General features: G+C 37.4%; 1 protein-coding gene across 4 annotated transcripts; it reads left to right on the top strand.

Moving 5' to 3' along the window:
* The first annotated feature begins 967 nt into the window (after positions 1-967).
* Positions 968-25,164, top strand: CEP78 (centrosomal protein 78). Of its 4 annotated transcripts, none has more exons than XM_079331199.1 (16): positions 968-1,070; positions 3,011-3,278; positions 3,488-3,663; positions 4,281-4,353; positions 4,889-4,992; positions 5,706-5,880; positions 7,625-7,738; positions 7,989-8,053; positions 10,453-10,561; positions 12,161-12,296; positions 13,228-13,273; positions 14,238-14,381; positions 18,962-19,039; positions 20,765-20,931; positions 22,646-22,799; positions 24,031-25,164. In XM_079331199.1, exons 2-16 carry the CDS (start codon positions 3,026-3,028, stop codon positions 24,556-24,558), a joined length of 2,322 nt encoding a protein of 773 aa, XP_079187325.1. In that variant the 5' UTR covers positions 968-1,070; positions 3,011-3,025; the 3' UTR covers positions 24,559-25,164. The 4 variants fall into 4 exon arrangements, with proteins under 4 accessions (XP_079187325.1, XP_079187328.1, XP_079187326.1 ...); XM_079331200.1 differs by having other exon boundaries at positions 1,016-1,164; XM_079331201.1 differs by lacking the exon at positions 968-1,070 and adding an exon at positions 1,608-1,706.

Raw genomic sequence — 25,164 nt, 5'->3', positions numbered from 1 at the left:
TACAGCACACACAGGAAATATTTTGCCAGCCACAGAAACATTGTTTTTGCCACTTCACTGATAATGGCCCTGTGTTTCTTGTCTTTTACATTCAATTCCCCAAATGTCACAGTAAAACAATTTCTACAGATGGTGATGTCAGACTTATAAGAAATAAGTCTTGTTCTGGTACACTTGATAGCACTTAAGGTGCTTCAGTTGCTTCTGATGTCAGTCAATGCCAGTGAGTAACATTGCGTCTGCATAAACACAGTGTCCTCTGAATGTTCTAGTGGCCCGTCTCATTTCTCTGGAAAGCTCTCTGGAGTTCACTCACCTTTAGAGTTTAAATCCAGCTGCCTACCAGCAGACGAGAAACATAATTTTTTAAATAACCAAATTGCTCTTAGTCATCAATCTACAGTAATAACTTTTCCTGATTAGATGGTGTCTTTATCCATGAATGAACTGCAAACTCTAGGAGCAGCACCCGGACTCCATTTTGAGTTATTCTGCCTTAAATGTCACCCGGTGTAAGGCACGGTACTGAATGTTAATGAATATTCTGTGATCCCGTGTATAGAAACTAACCTAGCAACCTGGTGGGAAACACAGCTGTGAAATACGAGTTTGCTGCCCTTCCTGTTGGACGGCTCAGGCCTGCTGGTTGTGGCTACTGCTGCATATCAAAACGTTTCCCTGCGCATGGAGCCCCTTACACGTGTGCTTTGCTGATGCAGGGCCTGCTTTCTTCTTGCACTGAACTGCTGGCTTTTGGTTTGTTTGACGGGTTTGGTTTTTGTGGTTTGGGTAGTTTTGTTTTTCTGTATGTGTGTTTGGAGACGGGTTGTTTTTTGATCCTTGTCCCCCCGTCCGTTTGTTTTTCTCCAGGGAAGGGAAGCGGTAGCTCTCGGAGCGGCACCGTTGCTATGGGACCGCCCCGCTGTGGCGACGGCCGGGCGCGGCCATTTTGAACGCGGGCGGGAGGGCGGCGGGGCGGCGGCCAATCAGAGGCCAGTCTAGCGCGCCACGCGGCGGCCGAGCCAACGGCGCCGGGCCCAGCGCGGGGTGCGGGAGCGGCGGGAGCGGCGGTAATGCAGCGCCGGGGAGCGGCGGCGAACTCTGGGCAGCGCCGGTTAGCGGCGCCTGACAGCGCTAACGGCGGGCCCGCGGCGCGGAGGGGGAGCGGGGGGAGCTGGCCCTCGTCTGTTCCGGGAAGGCGGGGCCGGCGGGGCCGTTGTGGCTGCGGAGCGACCGGCTGGTGCTGGGTCCCGGCCGCCTCTCGCGAGCCCGCGGGTGGCGGACAGCGCAGCCCCCTGTAGATGCCCGCTCAGCGGTGTGCGATCTGAAGCGGTTCCCTGAGTCGGTGCGGCATAAACGGGCTGTTCTTACCGCTGTGCCAACCGCAGATGTGCGTAGCGGGGCACTGTGTTCCAGCCTTAGACGCTGGTCCGGTGAAGGGCGCCTGGCCCCGGCGGACGCGCAGGCCGCGCTCAGGCAGCGCGCCCGGCCGGTGAGCGCGGCTCGGCCCCGCGTGTCCCGCCGGTCGGCGCGGCGTGGCTGCCGCTGCCCGCGCTCCTGGGTGCCAGCTGTTTGCCCGCCCCCTGCATTCAGCCAGCTGGTTGCTTTAATCGCTACGAACTCATCGCTTCCTGAGAACTCCTAGCCTGGAGCTGGATTTTTCAGTTTTACTGTGTGCTGTGTATTTCTTGTCAAGCTAGTCTAAGGTGGTATCATATTGGTGGTATCGCTCCCTGTAGTGCAGAAGACTTCGTGTTTGTGTACTTTTCCATTTTGAAAGCATTGTGGATCTGATTAGTTTGTCCCTTTTTCTCTCTTTCCACAAGTGGGTCAAATTTCAGTGGTAGGGCCAGGAGCTCATTTCTTCAGAGGTGTGATAGTAAGGTGTTGCAGTGAAAGCCCCCATGGAAAGAATATTGCTTAAGCTCCAGAGAAAAAAGGCTAATATTTTGCACATCCATACATCACCAAAAGCCATTGGTGTCTTAAAAATGATGGTCATTTTTTGAACCCGAAGTATCGGATTATAATTCAATAATTTCTGTTCCTGTGACCACGGTGTGGTCATTACATACTAGGAAATCACAGCTAAAAAAAAGTAAAAGGGTGTGGAAGAACTCTAATAGAGTTACTATGTTGTTACTATTACATTTCCAGTAATTTAGATGCTAACAATATGTATTTTTTTCTAAATTATGCTTCTACAAATGGCTGTCTTCACCTGCTTTTATCTGTCCAGTAACTTGTGTTAATTTGATAGAATATTTGAGAAGATTGGTTAGAGCTTTGTAGTCTATGACAAAGAAGAAGAAGGTTTGCAGGTATAAACAATGTGTGTGAAATACTTAATACTGCCTTGAGTATAAATAAATAGGAAAATGTATCATCTAAATATATTGGCAGCTGTCCCTATTGAGACAGTAGAATTACTTAGCCCTTAATAGCTGTGCTATAGCAGTGTATAGAGATTCTGCCTGAAAAGTGCTTACCGAATTTTACTGGGATATGTATGTATGATATGCAACAGCCAAAATATTTAAGGATTAAATTTTACTGTTTGTGATGAAAATTTAGATTTTTAACTGAAGTAGCAGAGAAGCAGTTTTGTGTGTTTCCCGTGATGATGGCTCAGGGAGTGTCCAAGGCTTTTGGACAGAACTTGATGCTACAAAACTAAATCTTAAGATGAAAACAAGATCTCTACAGCAGTCAGTGCTTAAAGATCAGGGCTTTTTTGTTCTTGATATACTTGTTAACATAGGGAGAATAAAAATCCAGATTAGTTGTTTTTGGTATTTCCCCCAGCCCTTAATTTATTTAACTTTACTTGCAAGGTAGTGAGCATCATAAGATTTTTAGCTACACATTAAAGATGTGTAAATGCTATACAATATCCAGGAACGTTTCCATTTTTTGGGTATGTGTGAATGTATGTGTTGAATTGGCACTGTGATGCAAGATAGTTATATATTGAAAAGAATTACATCTTTTTTCCCCTTTCTTATTTTAGAATACATAAAAAGAAATGATTGAGTCAGTCAAATTAAGAAGACGGTGCATGCTGGATTTCTACTCGCATTATGAACATCTTTGTGAGCTCCAGGGCTCTCTCCCACTGAAAGCCGTGAAGGCTAATGTGACTCGTGATGCTGTTGAGCTAATTGTGGATCACATCAAAGCCACTGATTGGGCACCGCTTCTGAATGCTCTCAGGCATAGTAAGACTCTGACTTCTATCAGAATAAGAAGTTTACATCAACATGGTCTTGAAGAATCAGGTCTGTATAGAAGATAAGTATGTTGATGTATGCATGTTAGAATTTGTTGCATAAAACTTCTATGTGACTGAATACATGGGGGGAGGAATTTTTATGCCTAAGAAATTATTTTAATTTAAGAAAGTACATGGAAAAAAGCATTGATTATAATTGCTTTTAATCTAATAAGGACTGGATTTTACTCATGTGTAGTTTCTTTTTTTTACTAGGTGTGGAAAGATACAAAACTCACCTTAGAAGGAGAATTCCAGCAACTCTGCCAAAAGACTTGACTGGTCAACTATGCAAAGCTGTGAAAGGCTGTCTCAGTATATCAGATGTACTAAAAATTTTAGAACTGCAGGGTTTGCTCCTGAGGGAAAAAGACCTAGCACTTTTAACAAAGGTGAGAATATAGTAGTATACAAATATGGCAAATATGCCCAGAACAAAGAATAGCATAAACAAATCTTTGTGTTTGCTGCAGACAAAGATATTTCTCTTCTAAGACATCTTTGTGTAGCCTTTACATGTACATATAGAAAGATTGTGCTGAGATATTTAGAATAATGTAGTCTTAAATGAATGCCTCAGAATCACAAGGTTTACTTTAAAGATGTTAGCAGCATCTCTGCCATGTGCTTGAGCCATATGACATATGCTCATGTGAGAAACCGCTGTGCCATGTGTGTGATAGAAGGGAAGTTGTGGGACACCCAGGAGATAAAAAGTGGTCTTCAGATATGTTACTGAAAAGCTCCAGTTTGCTCATGAGTGGATTCCTGGAAGGGAGGTTGCTGTTGTTTCCTCTGTGCTGAAGAAATGAACTTGCTTAAACTGAAGATTTGCTTGGTTTGACCTTCGTTTAAATCCCCCAGAGTTTGTTGTAAGGAATGGTGTTTGAGATATGTGAGTGACCTTTTTTTTTTCCTTTGTTTGTTTGTTTTACTGTTTTTGGTTGGTTTTTTTTGTTTTTTTTTCTTTTCTTTTCAAGCCAGATAACAACATTGTTTTATTCTTAAGGGCTTGGCCACAGCTTCATCTCTGGAGAGTGTCTCTTTAGCCCACTGTCCAATTGGAGATGGAGGGTTGGAAAGTAAGTTTAGACTCAAAACCTATAAATATACTTTTCTCTGTTTAAGTTTCCAAATAAGTAAGCAAAATTTTCAGTATTTCTATTCCTGTTTTAAATTTGTCTATGGAGATTAAAAGAACAATCTTCACTTTATTTTGTGTAACTCAGTAGCATTTGAAGACTTGAATTTCTTCATTTCAGGCTAGTAAATAACTATACTACTTTATAATGATGTTTATACTTTTATTTAAAGCAATGTTCATATTTCTTTACTCTTTCCTGATTTGTTTTAAGTTTCTTTAAGTAAACTGAAATCAAATATATGCTATCTTGTTCAGGTATACTTTGCTGTACATTTGCACTAGAAATGTATAAACTTAGAACACATTTAGTGTATTTAAAAGACACTCTGTATTTCAGCACAAGATACTCTGTATTTCAGCACTACTTTAAAGCGTTTGTCTGTTAAAGCTGCCTCTTAATAGCCACTGAAGAAATGTATTCTGATGATACGGAAATGCTGTGTGTAGATAACGTGTGCTTTTGTTTTCTTCAGCAATCTGTCAGAGTATAAAGAATACAGCTACTATCAGATTTGTAAACTTCACAGCATGTAGCCTCACATGGCGAGGGGCAGAACATATAGCAAATGTATTAAAGGTAATTTAATCAATTTTCTTAGAATGGAGTGTTTGTAAGAACTTAATAAATTTAATTTTTTAGTTTAAAGCCCAAAATCCATGAAGGCATTTAATGAGAAGCTTATGTGAATACCAAAATTAAGTGTTTGTTCTTATGAAAGATGTGACTTCATATGACAAATATAGCTTAGTTTACTTAGTTCTGGGATTTAAATTCGCCAATGATAAAGTATTTTCTTTTAATGAGGACTAGGCCTGTAAACATCTAACACCTGTTTTGGGGGTACTTCTTTCATTGTCAGTAATTTTGAAAAATGTCTCAAGTATTGTGAAACATTGGGTAAGAATAATCAAGTTTACCTACTGATTAATTTATCAGTAGGTTTCTGCCTAGTACTATGTTTTAATTAGTGTTAATTTTGATTTCCATGAAAGCACAAATTTTTGTAGTATTTATTTCCTATTCAATGTGCCTTGAAAGTATCTGTCAAAAGAAGGTGATAAAATACTTTGTAGCCATGTTTAATAATTTGCATTGCAAACTGGGCAGTGACAACAAATATAAGTTACAGGTAAGGTTTAAAAATTGGTTATATTTATTGAATTCAGGAATATATTTCTTATATCAGCTTTCAAGCCGTTGAATGTGGTTTACAGTAAAAGGCAACTTGTGATCATGTCATCAGTTATGTCTTTGCCATTGCATTTGTAACAGCTTCTTTGTTTGCAAAGCACCAGGCAATAAGAAGACATGGTGAAGCTTGGGCTGAAAGCCTGCGTTACAGGAGACCTGACCTCGAATATATGACAGGTTTGAGGCGGATTACTTTGAATTGCAACATGCTTATTGGAGATAGAGGAGCAAGTGCCTTTGCAGACTGTCTTGGGGAAGACCTTTGGCTAAAAGGTATTGCTGAGTCTTTTACTAATGAACAGCAGAGTAATTCTTCAAGGAGTTTCCTTGTATAGTAACTGTAGATATATCAATATGATGATATTGAGATATTCCGTCTAACATAGAATTTTGCCGACACCATATCCGGTTATTACTAGTTGCTGTAAGGATTTCTGCAAGACCTCCATATTTCTACTAAAGTCTTTTCTGCTATCCCTATGTCTTGACTACTGCATCTCTTAAAATGTAGTAGTGGCAGGTAGAAGACTTAAAATTGGCAGTTACAACAGTTGCAGCCAGAGGGATAATTCACTATGTAGTTTGGGAAGAGACTCCTTTTTCCAAAGAAATCTCTCTTCCTCTTTTGAAGTATCTGAATACTGTTGTGTTGTCTAGTATTGTCCTTCAGTATTTTTCAGAATTACAGTATCATTGCATTAGTAATTATACAAAATTATTAATGATGCTGGTGTAAATCATAGCATTCTGTATGTGGAAAAAAACCCCCTGTTTTATAGTTTTGTTCTATAGTTTGAGGCAGGCCTACAGATAACAGCCATACTGATGGAAGAGGATCAGATTAGAGAATACTTAAACAAAATGGACAAACAGCAGTCCATAGGCCCTAATGGGATGCCTTCACATGTGCTGAGGGAGTTGGCTGATGTAATTTTGAGTCTGTTCTCAGCAGTCTTTGAAAGATCATGTTGATTGGGACAGCATGCATGAGGACTGGAGGAGGATAGCTAATATACCTATTTTCAAAAGTGTGGGAAGAAGGACCCAGGAAACTAGGGACCAATCAATCTTACTTGGATCCCTTGAAAGGCAAGGATATTCTGCCATCCAGAGGGACCTCAGCAGGCTAGAGGCATGAGCTGATGAGAACTTCAGGGAGCTTAAGAAAAAGGAAGTGTGAAGTCCTGCACTTGGACAGGAGTAATCTTGTGCACTAGAACATGCTGGAGCTGTGTGGCTGGCAAGCAGCTTTGCAGAAAGGATGCTGCAGATCCTGGCAGACAACAAGCTGTCCCATAAAACAGTGCCTTTGTGGCAAAGAGGGCCAGTGGTGTTTGGGATACATTTGCTAGAGACTGTGAGCAGGTTGAGGGAGGTGATTCTTCCTCTTTACTGAGCACAAGTGAGACCATGGGAATCTGTGGTACAGGAGAGAGCTGGAGCTACTGGAGAGAGTCCAGTGAAGTGCCACTAAGATGAAGTGACTAAAGGAATTCTGACTTCAGAAAAGGCTGAGAAAGGTGGGACTCCTTGGCTTGGAGAAGGCTCAGAATGGGATCAGGGTGTACAAATATCTGAAGGGAGGATGTAAAGGAGGTGGAGACAGACTCTTTCCAATGGTGCCTGGGGACAAGGTAAGATGAAGTAGGTAGAGATGAAATCACCAGAGGTTTTTCCTCAGCATAATTAAACCTTCTTAATTTGAGGGTGACTGAACACTGGCATAGGTTGCCCACAGTGGTTTTAGAGTTGTTCATATTTATCTCCTGTGTAGATGTTAAACGGTTATTTCTTTTGGGTTGAAAAGTTCTAGTTTTCTTCTTTGAAAGTAATACTCCAGATTTTACAGAAGTTTTACAGATGACAGTTATCTTCATGTCCTCATTTCTCATGCTTTGTGTTCTATGAAATGGAGGTTTTCAGCAGGATTAATTTTTTAGATATCTACTATTAAATTGCTAACTAAATGCAGTACTGCCTCCACTAATTTTTTTTTTTGCCTCCTTAAACATTTTAGCACTTGATTTGCAGCAGTGTGGAATATCCAATAAGGGAGCAAGGTTATTATTAGATGCTCTTCAAACTAATACAACATTAGTGGTACTTGACATAAGAAAAAATCCATTAATTGGTACGTATCTGTGTCTGCATTTATTTTCTTTGTGCGGTTGTTGGGGTCTTTTTTCTTCTACAGTAACTATATGGGGAAAGGTAGACAGCTTTTAAGAAAAAAAGAACATGCTACAGTAATTTGCTAAACATTTTTAAAATGGGAAAACAAGCAGGATAGGTAACGTACTTATTATTCAATGACTTGTTTGTTCACATAAAGAGTTGAATCTTAGAGAAAATTCTTAATAAGGTGTTTTAATTCATTCTAGGACATAGTCTGATGAAAAGCATTATTGAAAGAGTTCTTAAGAATGGAAAGAGTGCTGATTCAGAGGTATGTTTTACATTTTGGAATGAGTTTGGGGTTTTCTTTGTAGCTTCCATTGCATTTATTTTTGTTTAAAGAATGACTTTTTTCAAAAGGAATCTGAAACAGCTATACTAGTTCTAAAGAGGAGTATGACTCAGTACAAATAAAAAACACTAGGGGAAAACCTAAAATGAGTGTGATGGACATTTTACTGTATCAGGCTTTCTGTATGATTTCTTATGGAATTAAAGCTCTCACATGTAATAAAATCTAAGGGAAAGAAAAGTAGAAATGTGTGTGTATTTGGGCTTTACCGTAGAATGTTAACAAAATATTGCCCCAGGACTGCTGGAGAGGTTTCTGCTACATGTGTCCTTCTCAACATGATATTAATTACTTCTAATTAAAAAGTAAAAGAAACCACTATTTAAAATTTAGGTCACACAACACTGTCCTTTCCAACACAGAGTTCACAGTAATGTGTGTAAACTGAATATCTGGAACATTTATGATTAGGTATACTATTGAATTATAAAGAAATCTGATTCAGTTCTCAAAGGAGTCCAGCCATCCCAGTTCTTGTGTTGGGATTTAATGCTCTTTTGGTTTTTGCAAAGACTAAATAAAGACAGAGCTGTGAATGTGTAGAGACTGTCTAATAAACTGAAAATTTGTGTATAGGATTTCTGGAGGATTGACACAGTTCCCCACTTCAGTCTCTAGAAGACCTTTTTTTGGGAAGTTGAGGTTGATTGTGAAGAAATACTCTTTCTGCTTGCAAAGTGTCATAGGATCATATGAAAATAACATCTGCCTGCAAATGCTAACGATAATTACAAAGTCAAACCGTGGAAAGAAACAACTCTGGGAAATCTCCCATATTCTGAAAGATCACTTGACTCAAGACATTAGTTTAATTCAGCCAGTCAGTGTGGTATCTTAAGTTTTATTGGCAGTGCTAGTAATTATTCATACTTCATTAACAGCATGGATGAAGAAATACTGACCACCGGCTTGCTAAGTAGCATTGCTGCTTCTGCCAGTCAGAGCTCTTTCCTTGCATTCTGCTTTGTGTAAAAAATGGTTGGTTTTTTTTTAATAGCATGTAGTTGATTCCCTTCTGGGTTATTTTTTTAGATTTGCAAGAAGAATTGTTTACTTCTAATTGACGCCTTTGCTAAGACAAAAACTATATATTTTTGCAGCATTGTGTAGCAGTATAATGAACTGTAATCATATATATGACCAAATGTAGTAAGTGGTGAAAGTTTGTCTAGTTTCTGAGAGACTGAATAGCTTGAGGAAAAATCCATTGAAGGCGTCTATAAAACAGGATGCTTTCAAAATACTGTTTTTGTATTTTGCTGTCTTTATGCTTAGATGTTGTACAACAGCAGCAGTAGGCACGCAGATGAGACAGGCTATGGGCTACGTGAGCTTTAGTACTAACCTAGTAAAGCTGCCCTTTTAGGTGTCTAGTAAAACAAAATTAAAACGACTTCTGCTCTTAGAAGCTTGCAGTTCTGTTTCTGGGTGTGTTTTAGTTTAAAATGATCAATTTGCTTGCACAGATCCAGCTGAAGACATAGCAAAGATTGAGTCCAAAGGGAAAAGAAGAAGGTTTTCTTGACAATGATAAATTTGGCTTAAACTTAGTTAGAGCACAATGATGGCGTTTTAATAATTCTGATGCTTTAGATGGGAACAGCTCTGGTGTACTGTTCCTAGTACACTTCTGTGGGATTTAGGGCTATGTGAGACAAGCTTTGTGTTAATGTCATCTGTGTTTTTTTGAATGACTGCTTCAGCACTGTAACCTGTATTAGTGATGCACATTGAATAGAGCTGTTACTGTTAGAAAATGAAGTTTGAAGTACAGCTGTGGCCTTTGATCATCACCGTCTCTTAATTTTAGTTCAGGGCTTTTACTTTGTAAGGATGAATTTTCATTACAGGCAGTAAAAATAAACTTCATGTTTTATAAAATACTGACTTTATCAGTAATACAAAATCACATTAGGGAAGCTTTTATATACTCTGGAGAGCTTTAGCCTGAGCCAGTCATTCCTATCAAGCCAGTTTTCTGAGGATAAAGTGCAGAAGTCAGGGTTGCCTCTTTATAGGGTTGATCCTGGGTGTTTTTTGCTGTGGAAGGATAACTGTTTTGTGCAGGAGGAAGGATAATAGTGGATGGGATATTGTAGTGGTGTTTTGGGAACACTTTTTCATAATGTAGACTGTCATCTGTTTGAATTTGAGCTTTGTGAGACTTACGTTTTTTTCTTGATTTTACAGCTTATAAAGTTTTCTGTTAGTAGTCCTAGATATCTGACAAGCTACCTCTAATTTTAAATAAGCACCTCTTCAACTGTCATTTACTGAACGGATTTATTTTTCTTTAAAAAAATCCCAACAAATTCCAGTTTAAGTGGCTGCTGTCTCCACCTTCCAAAGATGCTTTGAAAACTAAGCCAAAGAAAAGAACTATTGTCCTGGGAAGTGGTCGGAAAGGAAAAGCTACTATTCGTATTGGTAATGCTTTGTTTTTTCTGGCTATAGTAAATTTTGTCTGGAAAATTTTATCTTACTGTTCAAGAGCTTAAATTAAAATATGTATGATGTGTCTAAATGCTGTTGTTTTACAGAATGCTTGTCTCCAAAAAAAAAATCTGTTTCTTCTTAATTATATTATGCATCTTCTATCATCATTGGTATCTGTAGGAAACTCACTTTTGTTTTTAGTGCTACTAGATACATAGCTGGAAAAATGTAGGATATGCTAACTTTAAAATGTGTGGAAGCATTGCACTTTTTTTTTTCTATACCTCCACAAGCTTTCTCTTCTGCAAAGCCTGGTAATAGTAAGTTGTCTAGTTCTCTTGCTGTTGTAACCTTTCTGTAGCTGGCTGTCCTCTGCCAGAATAAACAAACGTGCATTTTTTAACTGATGTACAAAATGTACTAAGATTTTTTTCAACTTCATGTAAACCTACTATAAATAGTATGTTTAAAATAACATAGGTGTCTTGAACATTTACAAGTACTGATAGCAGCAACACTAAACATTTTTCAGTCAGCTACCAAAAATTTCACTGTAGTACATTTCATTGTCTTTCGTCTTTGCTCTAGTTATCTGGAAGCAGAGAGGTAAGCATAAATCAAAAAGAAGTTTTATGGTTCAGTACAAATCAGCTATGGTGATCAGGGTATGGTGGTGATGGTGGGAGAAAAAATGCTTGGCAAATGTGGTTGTGGAGGGTTTTGTGTGTTTTTTCTGTTTGGTTTTTTTTTTCTGTTTTGGGGTTGTTCATTGTGTGTGGGTTTTTTATGTGTTTTGGGGTTTTTTTTTAAGAGGGAATCAAGGTGAAAACTATCCTGTTTATTATGTTCAGAATGAATTGAGATTTTGAATCCTATTAACTAAGTTATGCATTTCCATAACAAAATCTGTTATTGATCACAGAGAAACAATAACCTGAGTTATCACTAGTTTAACTGTGGTAAATATTAGGCAAGTAGTTTTCTAGACTTACCAGTTTCTGGGTTTGAGAGAATGTGAGGTAGAGTGATCGTCCACATTAGGTTTTTTTGCTGAATCTACTTTGATACTGTAGGATTTAAACAACAGAAGACCAGACCAGTGAACCCTGCCTTTTCTTATTAGTCATCTGAAGGGAAGAGATTGCTGGTGTTTGTACAAGTGATCTGCATGAGTACCAGCTTTATTTTTAATTATTTTGCCCATAAATAAAAGAATGTTCTTCACTCTAAAGCCACTAGAGGGCAGTTTTAAGCACGTAGATACCTTTATTGTCTATATGGTTGGTCCAAATTCTGGCATGACACAATATAATTAGATATCTGAAATTAGTAATGTGAATAAATCTCTTCGGCTACAAAGCTTTACCTCCTGTTTTGAAAACCAGCTTCCCTTGTATCAACCTAAAAGCAGTTAAGTGTATCAGCTTCTAATAGCAAGTTTTTGGACACTTCAGTAAAATTAGACTGAATGGCAGATTTCCTATAGTCCTTATTACATAAGAAATTTTATAAATAGTAATCTGTGAATTTGTATATGAATAGTAAGGTATAATGAATTTTCTTTTCTTCTGATCTTGATCTTCAATCCAGGATTATCATCTAAAAAATCTATAAGTCCTGGAAAAAAAAATTCCACTGTGAGAGAGAATTACTCACCAAAACCACTACCACCAGGCACAAGAGGCTTCCTTCCTTGGAGGACTGCAGAACGTGCAAAGAGATGCAGGTGAGATTTTCATAGTACAAGGAAAAATACTGAAACATAAAACTTGCATAATAAATGCTGTAGAGAGCAATGTTAACTTTTTAAAATATTGTTTGAAAGTTACACACAGAATGTCATCACAGTTTTTTCTGTTTATATCAATTTTGAGGATTTTACGTATATTCTTCTCTAGTAAGTATTTTAAATACACAGAAATACATGATAGCCAAAGGGATATTCATATGCCGCAAAAAACCCCACTATGACCAAACCTGCCTTATCTGCTTGTTCTCATGTTAATAATGATTTATCTGATGTATCATAGGTGAAGAGGCAAGTTAATGTTCTAAACTTTTAGTATACTTGGTTTGAGATCCAGTTCAAGGTTTTTTTAGGTATTTTCCTGCCTCTTTTTTCTATTTCACCTCACCCAATACCGGCATAATTATTGTAATCATCTAAGACCTGTAAATTAAAATAAAACTGAAAAACAACTTACACATGGAACTTTTTTTACACTTTTTTTTTTTAAACACATTATTTTTTAAAATCTATCCCCTAGATCTTGACATCTCGAAGTGGAGACTATATAACTAGTTAAATAGAAAAATTACTTAATGCTCTATTGCCACTGTGGTTGTTAAGCTTGTTTTTCAAAATGCTGAACACCAAACCCTCCTGCTGACTGTATTTCAAAGTAATTAACTAAGTAAGATACCTATTGAAGATATTAATGTTAGCTTCCAGTAGTTTTGCTCTAAATAATGATTAAGTAGGGAGTGCTAATCAAAATGAGAATGTAATGAGGCTTAAAGGGATACAGTACAGTGTCTGACACTGTTTATTTACTCTTATTTCTTCATCTGTCCTAGCATTTTGTCTTTTGAACATTATAAACTTATTTTCCTCAAAAGTATGGTTTTGTTTTTTTTTTTTTTTTTCCTGACTTCAGAGGCGGGGCAGTGGATTGTGCTGGAGAATTGCCAGTGAAGATTGAGGTACTAAGTCTCTCACATAGTGGTTTTGTTTTTAGTGATTAGATGCCTGAGAAAAGGGAAAAGTGTTCTAAACAGAAAATCATTGTCTGAAGGCTAAGGCTGGAACATTCTTTGCAAGATTCTCACTCACAGAAATGAAATTTGGTCGAAGCTTCTTTGATACTTAGTTTACTTCCATTTCTATTTCTGTCTTTTGGTTTTCTAGCCTTAACGGCTTGCTGAGTTGGAGTATAGCACAATCCCTCCATAGCCAGTAAGAATAACTAGCAGCATTTTTATCTGAAGGCTTTCTGCACCATTTTTTCTGTCTTGGATTTGGGTGATTTACTTTATTGCACCTATCTGTTAGCTGCTCTATTAAATCTACTAGGAGAAGAAAAAACCCATCTTCCTTCCTTCTGCTTTGCATCTTGTTTCATCGCAGAAGGATCTGATGTATGCAGAATCCATCAATTAACCTCTGCTCTGGTGTAGGCTTTCAATGGTTTGGGAAAACATGGGCTGGCATGGGATGCCTGTGGCAGCAGCTCCTTTGACCCATCCCTCTGCTTTGACACGAGTCTTCCCTGGCTGCAATGAGGGTATTGGCTCCACCATGGAACACCTCTTCCTGCTCCCAGCCTGAGGTTCCCTCTGCTTTTTCTCACTCTTTTTGTTCCTACCTCTTGTGCCTGTGTGGCATTTTTGCCTTGCACTGAGTCAGCTGGGGCTGGCTATGTCCTGCATGGGGCAGCCCTGGCTGTGCCTTGCAGGGACTGACTGTTGCTAAATCTTCAACACAAATACTCAACATAGGAACACATAGGATTGGGATTTTTAATACTGTTTTATGCAAATTTATGTCAATGTCTTGTTTCCCAGAGACTGTATTTAACTCTAAGCTTTTGATATGATATAATCTTTGATTTTTGCTACACATTGTAATGCTGTGAGTGGGCATGTTTTTCTTTTCTGGTGTAACTAGACAGGTGTTCCTGTGAAAGTGACACTAGAAAGTGCTTCTACATCTGAAACTGAAGATACAGAGGATTTAGAGGATGTTATCCAACAGCCTGATTTGGCAAAATCGTTAGATAAGACTGATGTAGCACAATATCAGCAGTTAGAGGTAAGAATCATGTTCAGTGCCTTAGACTCCATGAAGGTAAATTATATCAATTAAACCATGTTTTATTCAGAAAATTCTAATTAAACAAATTATCAGTTTTGGAGCAGAATTTCAGAATAATTTAATACAACTGCAGTAAGTGCAATTCCTCTGTTCCAGTCTTGAATCATAGCACACAGACCTTTTGATCAGTGTTATTGCCTGTGGTACTTTCAAGTATTTCCTTTATAAAAGTTATATAATGTTATTCCTACGAGCTAAAATGTATTAATGACTGTTGTGTAAAAATAGTTACAAAAATAGCTAAAAGTGTTTAAGTTCCATTTTATAATTGAGCCTAGTGAATGTTATTAATTTGTTTTTTATCATTCCTTCTACTTCTTTTATACTTAAAAAAGTTTGCAGTAGTGAAACCAGACTATTTCTGCAAATATCTTGATTGGGAATGTTCTTATAAAAGAAAGGGGTGGAAAAAAGGTATATATCAGTAGCTCAGTAAGGCTGCTGAGGTATTCTAGCACTATTATAAAGTAACATCTTCAGGCAGAATAAGAATTGTTTCTGAACTATTAAAATTTGAATTCTGTTTGGAGAAACTAGTGATTACTTCTGTAAATAATCAGTCTGGGTTTGCTGGCTGTCAGACTACCACACGGGGTGAATGTACTGTTCATATTGGACTGTACTGGACTCTTACACCTGTCTTGGTGTAAGAGGAGTGAAGTTTTCACTTGCTGTAGGTTTATCACTAGTGGGAATGTTTAGGGTGGGATAGAGTTGTGGAAGACAAAAGGACTGTACAAATACTGTGTAAATAACTACCAGTCTTTTCAGCTGATGTATATTTTTTCTTTATATCTAATCTCTAGAACTTTTGCTCAGGAATATTTCAAGGTTTTCACATGTCGTTGGAACTTAGTTTTGTAGCATCTTTTACTGTTAGTGTGCAATGAATTGACATTGGACTGTGTGGTGGCTTTAACACTCTTAGCAAGAGCACTGTGTCTGAAATCACAGAATTCCATGTCGTGTAAATTGCTCCAAAAACCTCTATGAAGGAACCGCTGTGCTTGCGGAAACCTTTTGATGTATTTGTTCTTGGTGTTTGGAGAGGGAAGAACAGCATATTCAGGACACACAGCAGAGGCAGGCAGTGTTTTGTGCTTTGGGAAAGGGTTGTCATACTGACCTGTTATAACAGTGTAACAGTGTTAGCTATAGTATTACATGTAGGGTGGCTATAAGGAAGAGACAATTTGCGATTAATTAGAACTTCCTTGGGGGGAAATGCACAGATTTTGGCACCTATCCTAAAATTTTTATTTTTTTGTGCTTGTAAAGGTCAAGATTTTCATGTGTTTCTGAATTTGAAAATCAAAATAATTTTTTAGGCCATGGTTGCTTATCAGATAACACCATTTAAGCAATCTGCACTTGGTTCTGTTCCTCACCCATTGTTTCTGTTACCTTGACACAAAGCAGGTTTCACATTATGGCAGAATCAAACTATCAAATTGGCACCAATGGATTATCTATTTCCCCTCTGTCACTTAGTGCCTTTTCATTTCTTGCTTCAGTCTTTTTCTCTTATGCCTTTTTTCATGTTTGTCTGATCATAAGACTGTCATTAATCAGCTGTTACTGCACAGCAGCTTGCGAGGACAGGGTCTTTGATCCAACTGAAAAGTAGTCCAATGTATTTGGTGGTAGCAGGCCTTTCAGCAAATGGGACAACCAATTGTGTTAGAACAATGATGGGAATGCAGAATGGGGATAAACAGTAAAAGGCAGGAGTTGCTTAAATTGCTGCTTTGTCAACAAAAGCTCTCCAAGCGTCTCTTGATATGAGTGAATGACCGGATTTTCACTTAAGTATACAAGTCTTGGAGAACTTCTCTACATCCTTCTGATGAAAAAGGGGCTTTAAACATGCTACTTAATGAAACAAGTAGTACTTGTTGTGTTTGCGTTAAAAAAAAAAAAAAAAAAAAAGCCTTGGCTAGTGAAAGCCTAATTTCTGCTTAAATGGAAAATAAGAAATGATAAATATTTTTTTCCTTCCACTAGAGGGAATCAAATGTCACAGCTGGTTTTGATGAAGTCTGTAGTTAAGGTAACTCCCATACTTTTAAATTTTAACTAGGGATTTAAATGGTGGACTTTACCCTTAGTCTAGTTAACAGGGCAATTCTTTCTACATCTCACTACTTTTTTAAATTACAAAGAAATACACATTGTACTGTAGCTGTTTTTTATAAAGTACAATGCAGTCAAGTATAAGAACATGGCTGATTAGTTACTAAATTCTTTAAAATAGAATTTAATTTTTTTAGCTTCATTCAGTTTTATGCCACTGTCTAGTGTTGAACAGACATACTGCTTATGGTAATTCTGAGGTCTGCCGATATTTTTGGTATTCAGTTTCATTTTAAAGTCTGTCAGTGCTATCCTTCTGGGCTGTAATACTTGAAGGCTTAGTTTTGTAGTTCGGATGTATGTTTAACTCTCTGAAATATTTTAATTTTTGTTTTTCTGCACAGAGACTAGGACATTGTGTCAACTAGTGAATTTCTTAAAAGCAAATCAAAGATTAAAGTGTGCATATACCTGTAATATAATGGTGACAAAATAGTTTCTTTAAATGCTGGGTTTGTTACTGCTTATGAGGAGATGCAACTGCAGTGTCTGGTTTTTTTATGAACTCAGCCTGTGACCATGGAATATTATGTACATCTAGAGTGTGATAGATCAGGTTTAAACATTACTGCAAAACATCTACATTTCTGTATAAAAACTCAGGATCATTTAATTACTAAACCATTGACCTTTGACATTTCAAACCAGCAATTTGAAGAAAAAGGTCAGTGGTTTCATCTTTAGAATTATCTAACATCTGTTCACAGCAAAAATACTACAGAACTACAGTTTCTAAAGCAGAGTTCTTAGCTTACATCCTAGAAACTTCAAAATACAAATATTTCATATGCACCTGCACTATAAATTGAAAGGCTTCAAAGCTAGGTTGAGGGATTCCAGATTACATGTCATGTTGTCAGTGCAGAACATTATGGTTTCTACTTTCTGTGCTGTGCTTTTGTATCTGTTAGAGATTTTACAGCACCTGCCACTTCCATGTGTTCAAAGGTAGATGGCAGTAAGATTGGTATTTGTGGATGGTTCTCCATAGATATTTGTCCCCCCACTCTATGCCTGCAGGTTAGATAGTGCTAAATCTGTTTTGATGCTCAAATAGGAGTATGATAAAGATATTACTAACTTTTTGCTTGCAGTGTTTGCTTGGTTGATGCTAGTTTAGGGATTTTAGGAGTGGGCTTCACTGGAGTAGTGAGAGTCACTTTGAGTGACTGTCACTAGGAGGGCTATATATAGAGAGTATTCTGGAACCTGCAGTTTGGAATCAGTTGCAAAAGCACCTTGGAACTTAGAACACCTTTGCATTTGTAGGTTTATTTTTGCTATGCATTCTCTTGCACACTAGTCTTCTCAGTTGATTGCTTACATGAAGTGCAGTAGTATGCACTTGAATGACCTTTTGCTAGTGAACAATTTCAGTACTATTTGAATACTTGATTCTCTTCAGAGCTGCTTGATATGGTGTGTACAAAAAGCAGTGTCCTTTTACATGTATGTGCCTGTATACAAAGTGAAAGGGAGAATTTTTGTATACTGTTAATTTGTATAGTCTAATGTCTGAAAAATAGAGTAAGTTGATAATTTGAACAGTTTTCAGCTTTTGAACCAGAAGATTGTTGAGGTGTGCAAGAACAAAAATTCTTGCTTGTTTTTCCAGTTCAGATGCTGTAATGAAAGATAATACTCTGCTGGGATACAAGAAAATGGGGGTATTGCAAATCCTGACTACTCTTACTGAAACTTGAGATTTACTGCTTAGAATTAATAATTAAAATACAAGTTTAGGCATCTCATGAATAAGACTAGAATATATTTATTAGGTGTTTTGAGATTTTGTTCTTGTTAATTCAACACTAAATTTGGAATTGTGAAAAACTTTCTACTGAAGAACTAAATGAAACTGATTAGAAAGAGAGAAAGAGTACAGTTTTTACACTTCAGAATTCTGTATTCTTTCTAGTGATATTATAGTTTTTCGGAATTTCATATTCTTACACCTGTAGGAAGGAATAAAATCCTGGATAAAGAGTATAGTTGAAAAATCTAGATATGGCTGCTAAGAATTTCTTATTAGGCCCCAAATCGACCTTTTGATGATGTATATGTATTTAATTAAAAATGATACTTGAAAAAGTGGAGGGGAAGTAGAGAAGAACATGGCTGATGGTTATGTCATAGGCCAAAGAGACTTGGGCTGTAATTTAATGTGATCTGTTGCAATCTTACAAATCTGTTAAGTGAATAACACTTATTTCTACTTCTCTAGAGTTATGTACTTGTAGACCTCTGAATTGTTTTTTTGAAGAAGATATGTCTGGAATGCCATTTGCTAGTTGTTAAGTTGTTGAGCTGTTTTGTTTTTTTTATTGCATGTTAGTCTGACATTTTGAGATACATTTCATGATAATTTATCTGTGTTTTCATAGTTGGAGCTGGAAGAATGCATGGAAAAACTAAAGGAAGAACAGAAAGCTAGAGTAAAGGCAGAGGAACGACTACTGGAGGTAAAGATACTTAACTATTAATGATCTTTACTTTTAAAGGAGGCACTTCTCAGAGAGTCCACTTGCTTAATTAGGAGTAATTATCAATGACCACTAATGTGGTAGCGTCCAGAGTTTCAGTTCAAAGTCACGCAGATCGTTTGCTGGTCTTAAGGGTAGTGATGAAATCTGTTAGGTAATATTTGTTCTACTGATCCTGTTCAGAGCCTTGAACTCCAGTTCAAGCTACTCTTTCAATGTGTTTTATTCATTTTCTGAAACACTTATGATCTGGGGCATCCTGATACTTGTTTTTCTGAAGAAAGCAATTAAATCTGTTTCCAGTATGTACACATGAATAGTTCTTTGTCCCCCAACTCACTTACCCTGACTTGTGCTGAAAAGTTGTATGTCTCAACTGTTGCTCAATTTGGTTTATTCTGTACCTTTGATTTTTAAGTTTTGTTTCTGCAGGCAATAACCACATTGGATGGTTTTCTGCATGTCAGTTGTTGTGAAATGCAGTTCAGCTTTGGCAAAACTGAGCAACTTATCACAGTTAAATTGTGAGGTCTGCTTCCCCTCTGCTGTTGCTGACCTAAAAATATTATTCTGCTTGAATAAGCAGGATTTCTTGTAATATAGTTGAGTGTAAGGTAGTGTAAACAAATGGATTTGGTCCTTACATGTGATTTGGAGGGGAGTGAAAGTAGTGATATCCCTTGAAATATGAGCAACAAGTGATACCCCACAGTACGGGGAGCAGGTATCCATAAAGGACTCTGCACTTCACAAAGGCAGATTGTCGTCCTCTTTTGTGACTATCGCCATCTTTCTGTAACGTGATGTGCACCAGTGGGCTCTGCTGGGTGTCTGTTGTTCAGATGCTTAAATGCTTTTTAGGCTAAATACCCCCTGCAAGAAATCTTTCTCTATCAAGTCTAGGCTGGTTGGACTTAGCACCTTGTCCCTTAGGTGATGGAATAAACCAAGTAGCATTAATCTCTAAAATTGTGTATTTTGTTGCATATTTATCAGCTACAGTACATTACACAATCTATAATTTTTTTGTCCTCTCATAAAAAAAATAAGATGCAAAGACTGTGGTAGTACTTGATTGCACAGCTGTAATCTTAAATGAGTGAGTTAATGCTTCCCTCAAGCACAAAACCTTGTATATCCTGCAGTTACCATGCAGTTTTCAGTTTGATTAATGGTCAATGTGAAGAAAAATTGAATCATCATATACTTTCAGTTTTGGGATGCAGAGTGCAGGGGAGGGATAACAGTAGTATGCATTCTCCCAATACAGAGGTGTGAATATGAGGAGGACATCTGCCTTCATTAAGGCTTTTTTACTAGTAAAATAAATTCTTTGGTGTTAACATGTTATATAATACATGCAAAGTAAAATTATATGAAAGCTAAATTTTTCTGCTTGTACATGCTGTGTAACATCCTGTACATACTAAAGACAGTGCTGAGCCAGTGGTTTTGAGCACTTGCAGGTATATCTTTGGTAGCATAGAACTGCAGCTGTGGATAAGCAGACCTGCACAAAGCTCATGTATAACTGTGCCCTGAAAATTTGTGATACAGCAAACTCTACATCTTGTTACATCAGTTGTTGCAGATACTCCTCTTCATGATGCTGCTGTTTAGGCACACAGAGGTGAGGTTTGATATTTTGGGGTCTTTTACACTGAAAATGAAAGAAATTTCTTTTTTTCTTTTCCCCCCACATAGCTGGAAATTGAAAATGCAAGATTAAGGAGTCTAAATATCTCCCTATCCGAGGTTCTTCATGCACAGTCAGTAACCAGCATGATTTTGGAAGATGAAGGTGTTCTAGGCAGCATTGAGAACTCTTTTCAAAAGTTTCATGCTTTTTTAGACCTCCTTAAAGATGCTGGGTAGGTTGTCACTTTAAGTCTTGCTGTTTCTCCTGAGATCTTTCCAAAATTATCCTCACAGTGAAGTATGCTGCCTGCTACCCTGCCAGATTTCTTGGTCTGTACTCTCAGAGAGCAAAGGAATATGAATTAGCCATGTACCTATTGTTTAGTCTTTTCCTAGTGGAAAAAGCGTGATCTAAGCACCTTTCAGTTGAGTTCATGCATCTCTCTTTGGGAAAGGCTTTCAAGAAGCATATTCCACAAGAGTAGAAATCTTTTATTAAAGCACGTTTCCGAGTGAATCACCTTTGGCTCCTAGTATTCCCAAAGTATAAAAGGCTCAAAATGCAGTTGAACTGCCTTCAGAAACTGTCCTGTTACACTATGCTCTCTACTCATTAATTGAAGTATGGAGATCTATGTCGATGAATCTCCAGCCATTGTATTTAAAGTCTGTATTTATGGTTTTTATTAGAAGTAGTAATATTACTACTACTACTACTACTAGAGTTATTTCAGAGAGTATTGATTAAAGTTTATATTGCCACTGTACCTGCAATTCATCTGCAAGGTTGTAGTTCATCCTTCCCATTTTTCAAAGAATTTCAGCTTGAACCCAATTTGTAAAGCTTGTATGACCAAGAATGGCAGTCACATCCACAAGAAGAGAATTATATGAATAGTGTTATAGTCTAGTCTGTGTGTTCAGAGAAGATCACAGAAGATTTTATTTGCTCTTCCTATCTTCACTTCCAAATAATAGTGATATAAACCAGGACCTAAATGACAATGGCCTCAAGTTGTCCCAGGTGTGGTTTAGATGGGATATTAGCAAAAATTTCTTCTCTGAAGGTGTGGTCAGACATTGGAACAGGTGGCCCAGGGATCTGGTAAAACGGCCATCCGTGGAAGTGTAAGAATGGATGTGGTGCATGAACCTAGCAGTGTTAGATTCATGGCAGGACTTGATGATCTTAAGAGATCTTTTTCAACCAATGATTCCATTATTCAATAATTCTAACTTACTGTAAAGTTCACTGTGAGGCTGTGTTCTAAGTTTGTGACAATCAGTTTGTAGAGTTGCCATTACTACAGGAGTTTCAAACTTCTCAGGAAGGGGAAAAAAGCAATTTTCACTACATGAAAAAAATTCTTCATATGGGACCTATGTCTATACATACTAATAAGGAGCTGCTCTGAAAGTTACAGAATCCTAATCATGAAGAATGCTTTTCTCAGTAAGCTTTATACATCATATGCTGTGCTATCAGTTAATGATTGCAACTTCTCACTTTTTACTGGGGCTTAAAACCCATATGTGATTAGTGTGGCCAATTTCCAAGCTGGCAGGTGACCCAGCATCATTGTAGTTGTGAAGCTTGTCATTGGCATTTTAGAGGTTATGCTGTTTGGAGATGTGCACCAATTTCTTGAATGACAGATTTTAATATTTGTTTTGGCTGACATGGAATCTGATTGCCAGTATGCTGCTCTGTGTTCAGTGGTAACTAGGAGACCTTCATTCTCAGCCTTGTAACATTTACTCTGAATCTGCGGGCTAATTTGTGCAAAGACAGGAAAATACCTTCAGCTACTTGTTTTCATCATGGTTAAGACAATTTGAGCTTCACATAAAATAACAGAAAACTATGTTCAAAGCTTTAATTTTGAATATTTAGTCTTTCAAAAAGTACTAATAGTGTGATTTTTCTGCTAAATGTTTATTTTACAGGCTTGGACAACTTGCTGTGTTAGCTGGGATAGACCAATCAGATTTTGGTATTTTGGGGCATCCACAAATGACTTCTACTCTTGGTAGACCTGTGAACATGGTAAAGGAGAAGTCTTTTGAAGAAGAAAGACAGGAACATACCCAGAATAGCAAAGTAAGTCTTTAGAATGAATGCTGGAGGAAATTCTGCTTGGTACTCTGTAATGTACTTTTTCAGCTGTTAATCTCCCTCTGATTCCTGAAGATGTTACTGCACTCCCTCGCTGTAGCTACATTTATACAGATCATAATAATTCATAATGTAAGCTTTTTTTTGCCGCTTGGAGCACAAACTGCAGTATTTTGTAACGTATTAAACTTGGGTGGTAACTGTGTTGTTTCCCCGTCTGAAATAGGAATTTCCAATGGTGGTATGCATCCCTTCAAATTGGAAAGTTCCATGATCAGGTTTTTTAGAAACATTTAATAATGAAATGTAGTGTTTTTAAGAAACCTAGTCTTACAAGAGAGGCTATACAATTGATGTACTTTCTGAAAATCATAAATTATCTTGTAAGTAATTGCAGTGTATATGTCCAGTGCTGATGGATTTCTCTGTGGCCATGACATGAGTTCCAGGCAACTACAAATTTGTACTATTTGTAAACACTGCATAAGATTTTAGACTCTGCTCTCTGAATTAATAGTAAACCTTCTGGATTTTTCAAAGGAGATACTGAAACTCCTGTAACAAAGTGAAAAAACCTGGCTTTTTAAAAGGCTGTAAAATATTTAGATCCTGGTGGCCTATAGTTGTGTCCAAGTTGAATAAAACTGTTGTACCAAGAATTACTCTACATTCTAGTGTCTTTCTTCCCCTCTAAATGTTCTGATTTCCTCAAGAGCACATGAGGTTCTTAAATACAATGTTAAAAAATTTGGGGGTTGTTTTAACAGTGTGGAGATAATTTCAAGTTTTTCAGTTTGAAGACTCTGGTTCTTATCTCCTAGTATTGATTAGTTTGGATTCTTGTAGCAGCTAGGTGTTGTGGTACAGTGTTCAGACTACACTTCTGTGAACTGCTAGTAAACGTAAGGAATTGCAGGTTTTTCAGAATGATAGATATGATTAAGTTTTGTTTGTGTAACTGACAGATCTCTAGCATAAATTTCAAGCTAGATGTGAAACTGTAATGGGCCTACTCTGTGTCATTATCACCACAGCAATCTTCAGAACTGTGTTTTGAAAGGTGATAAAGAATGTGCAATTGCTATTACCTCTGCATCTTACCTATATTAAGTAAAGACTGTTCTGCTCTACAGACTCCAGTATATATGGATGTTGCAAAATTGGCTTTTTTTTCCTCTAGTTGCCTCAGTTTCTTCATTGGAATCTTTTGTTTCAGAACAGAGCTGGGGATATCCAACTTCCTCTTCCTGGCACATTTCAATCCCAGATGGTTGTGAATAATGCCTTTTCATCACTTAGAGAAATAAGAGAACTTCAGGCTGCAGGACAGCAGTATCAGCCAGGTTCGTGGAAGGAAAATGAAGCTCAAACAGTTAACCAAAATAAAGAGGATAAGCCTCGAAGTAGTACTCCAGTATTATCTGAGAGGAGAGTCAAACAAAATGAACAAGCAAAAGGACGTCACTCAGCAAGACAGTTGGCTACCAGTCTGCATTCATCTACGGATTCCAGTGACAAAAACAAAGGTGATGATAGCAGAATACCCAGTGATATTCCTGGTGAAAAAACCAAAAATTATTCCTCTAAGAAATATATCCCTGTAGCAAATGAAACAGCAACTCTAAGTAATGGAGTGAGAGGAGACAAAGGTAGACTGCAAGCAGTAAATATTATCTCTGGAACTGATACTGTAGGATCTAGCTCTGAAATACAGGAAAGTATACAAAGTGTTTCCAGCATTTGAAATGATTCTAAGATGTTTGAACTGTTTTTTACACTTGCAAAATTAGTTTTTGGATGTCTAAATTAGTAAATTTTTTTGTAAAGTTTTGTAGACTTTGACTTTTTAAAACATTGCACTGCTCAGTATTCCTGTTTCATGTTTGCATTTCTTGTCACTAGATTTCTAGTTCTGAAAACATGTGATAAACTTAAAATGGTACCCAGCAGTTTGTATTACATATAAGGGACTCTTGACATATGGATTTCATTATCACACATTTTTAGCTAATAAAATAAAGTTAATTTGAGTAAAGTTTTTTCTAGTGTTAAATTTTAGTGTATTGCAGTGGGAGTGCAGAAGTTGTTTTGCGGCAAACATCAATTCCTGCATAACAGTGTGTGCGTATGAAATTCCGAAAACTGGGGGAAGTTTCAGACTCAAAAATGAGCCCAGAAACATGCCTATAAGAAACTTTAAACACAACCATCATTAATGCTATGACTGCAGATCATAGAATAGCACATGGTGGAAGGGGCCACTGGGGGATATGTAGTCTAACTCAGATTGCTTTCAGGACCTACAGAAATGTGAGAATGTAAAACTAAGAGAATTACCATTGTTTTAAAA

The sequence above is a fragment of the Erithacus rubecula genome (assembly GCF_903797595.1).
Source record: "Erithacus rubecula genome assembly, contig: SUPER_Z_unloc_2, whole genome shotgun sequence".
NCBI lineage: Eukaryota > Metazoa > Chordata > Aves > Passeriformes > Muscicapidae > Erithacus > Erithacus rubecula.
This window is presented reverse-complemented; position numbering and strand designations above follow the sequence as displayed.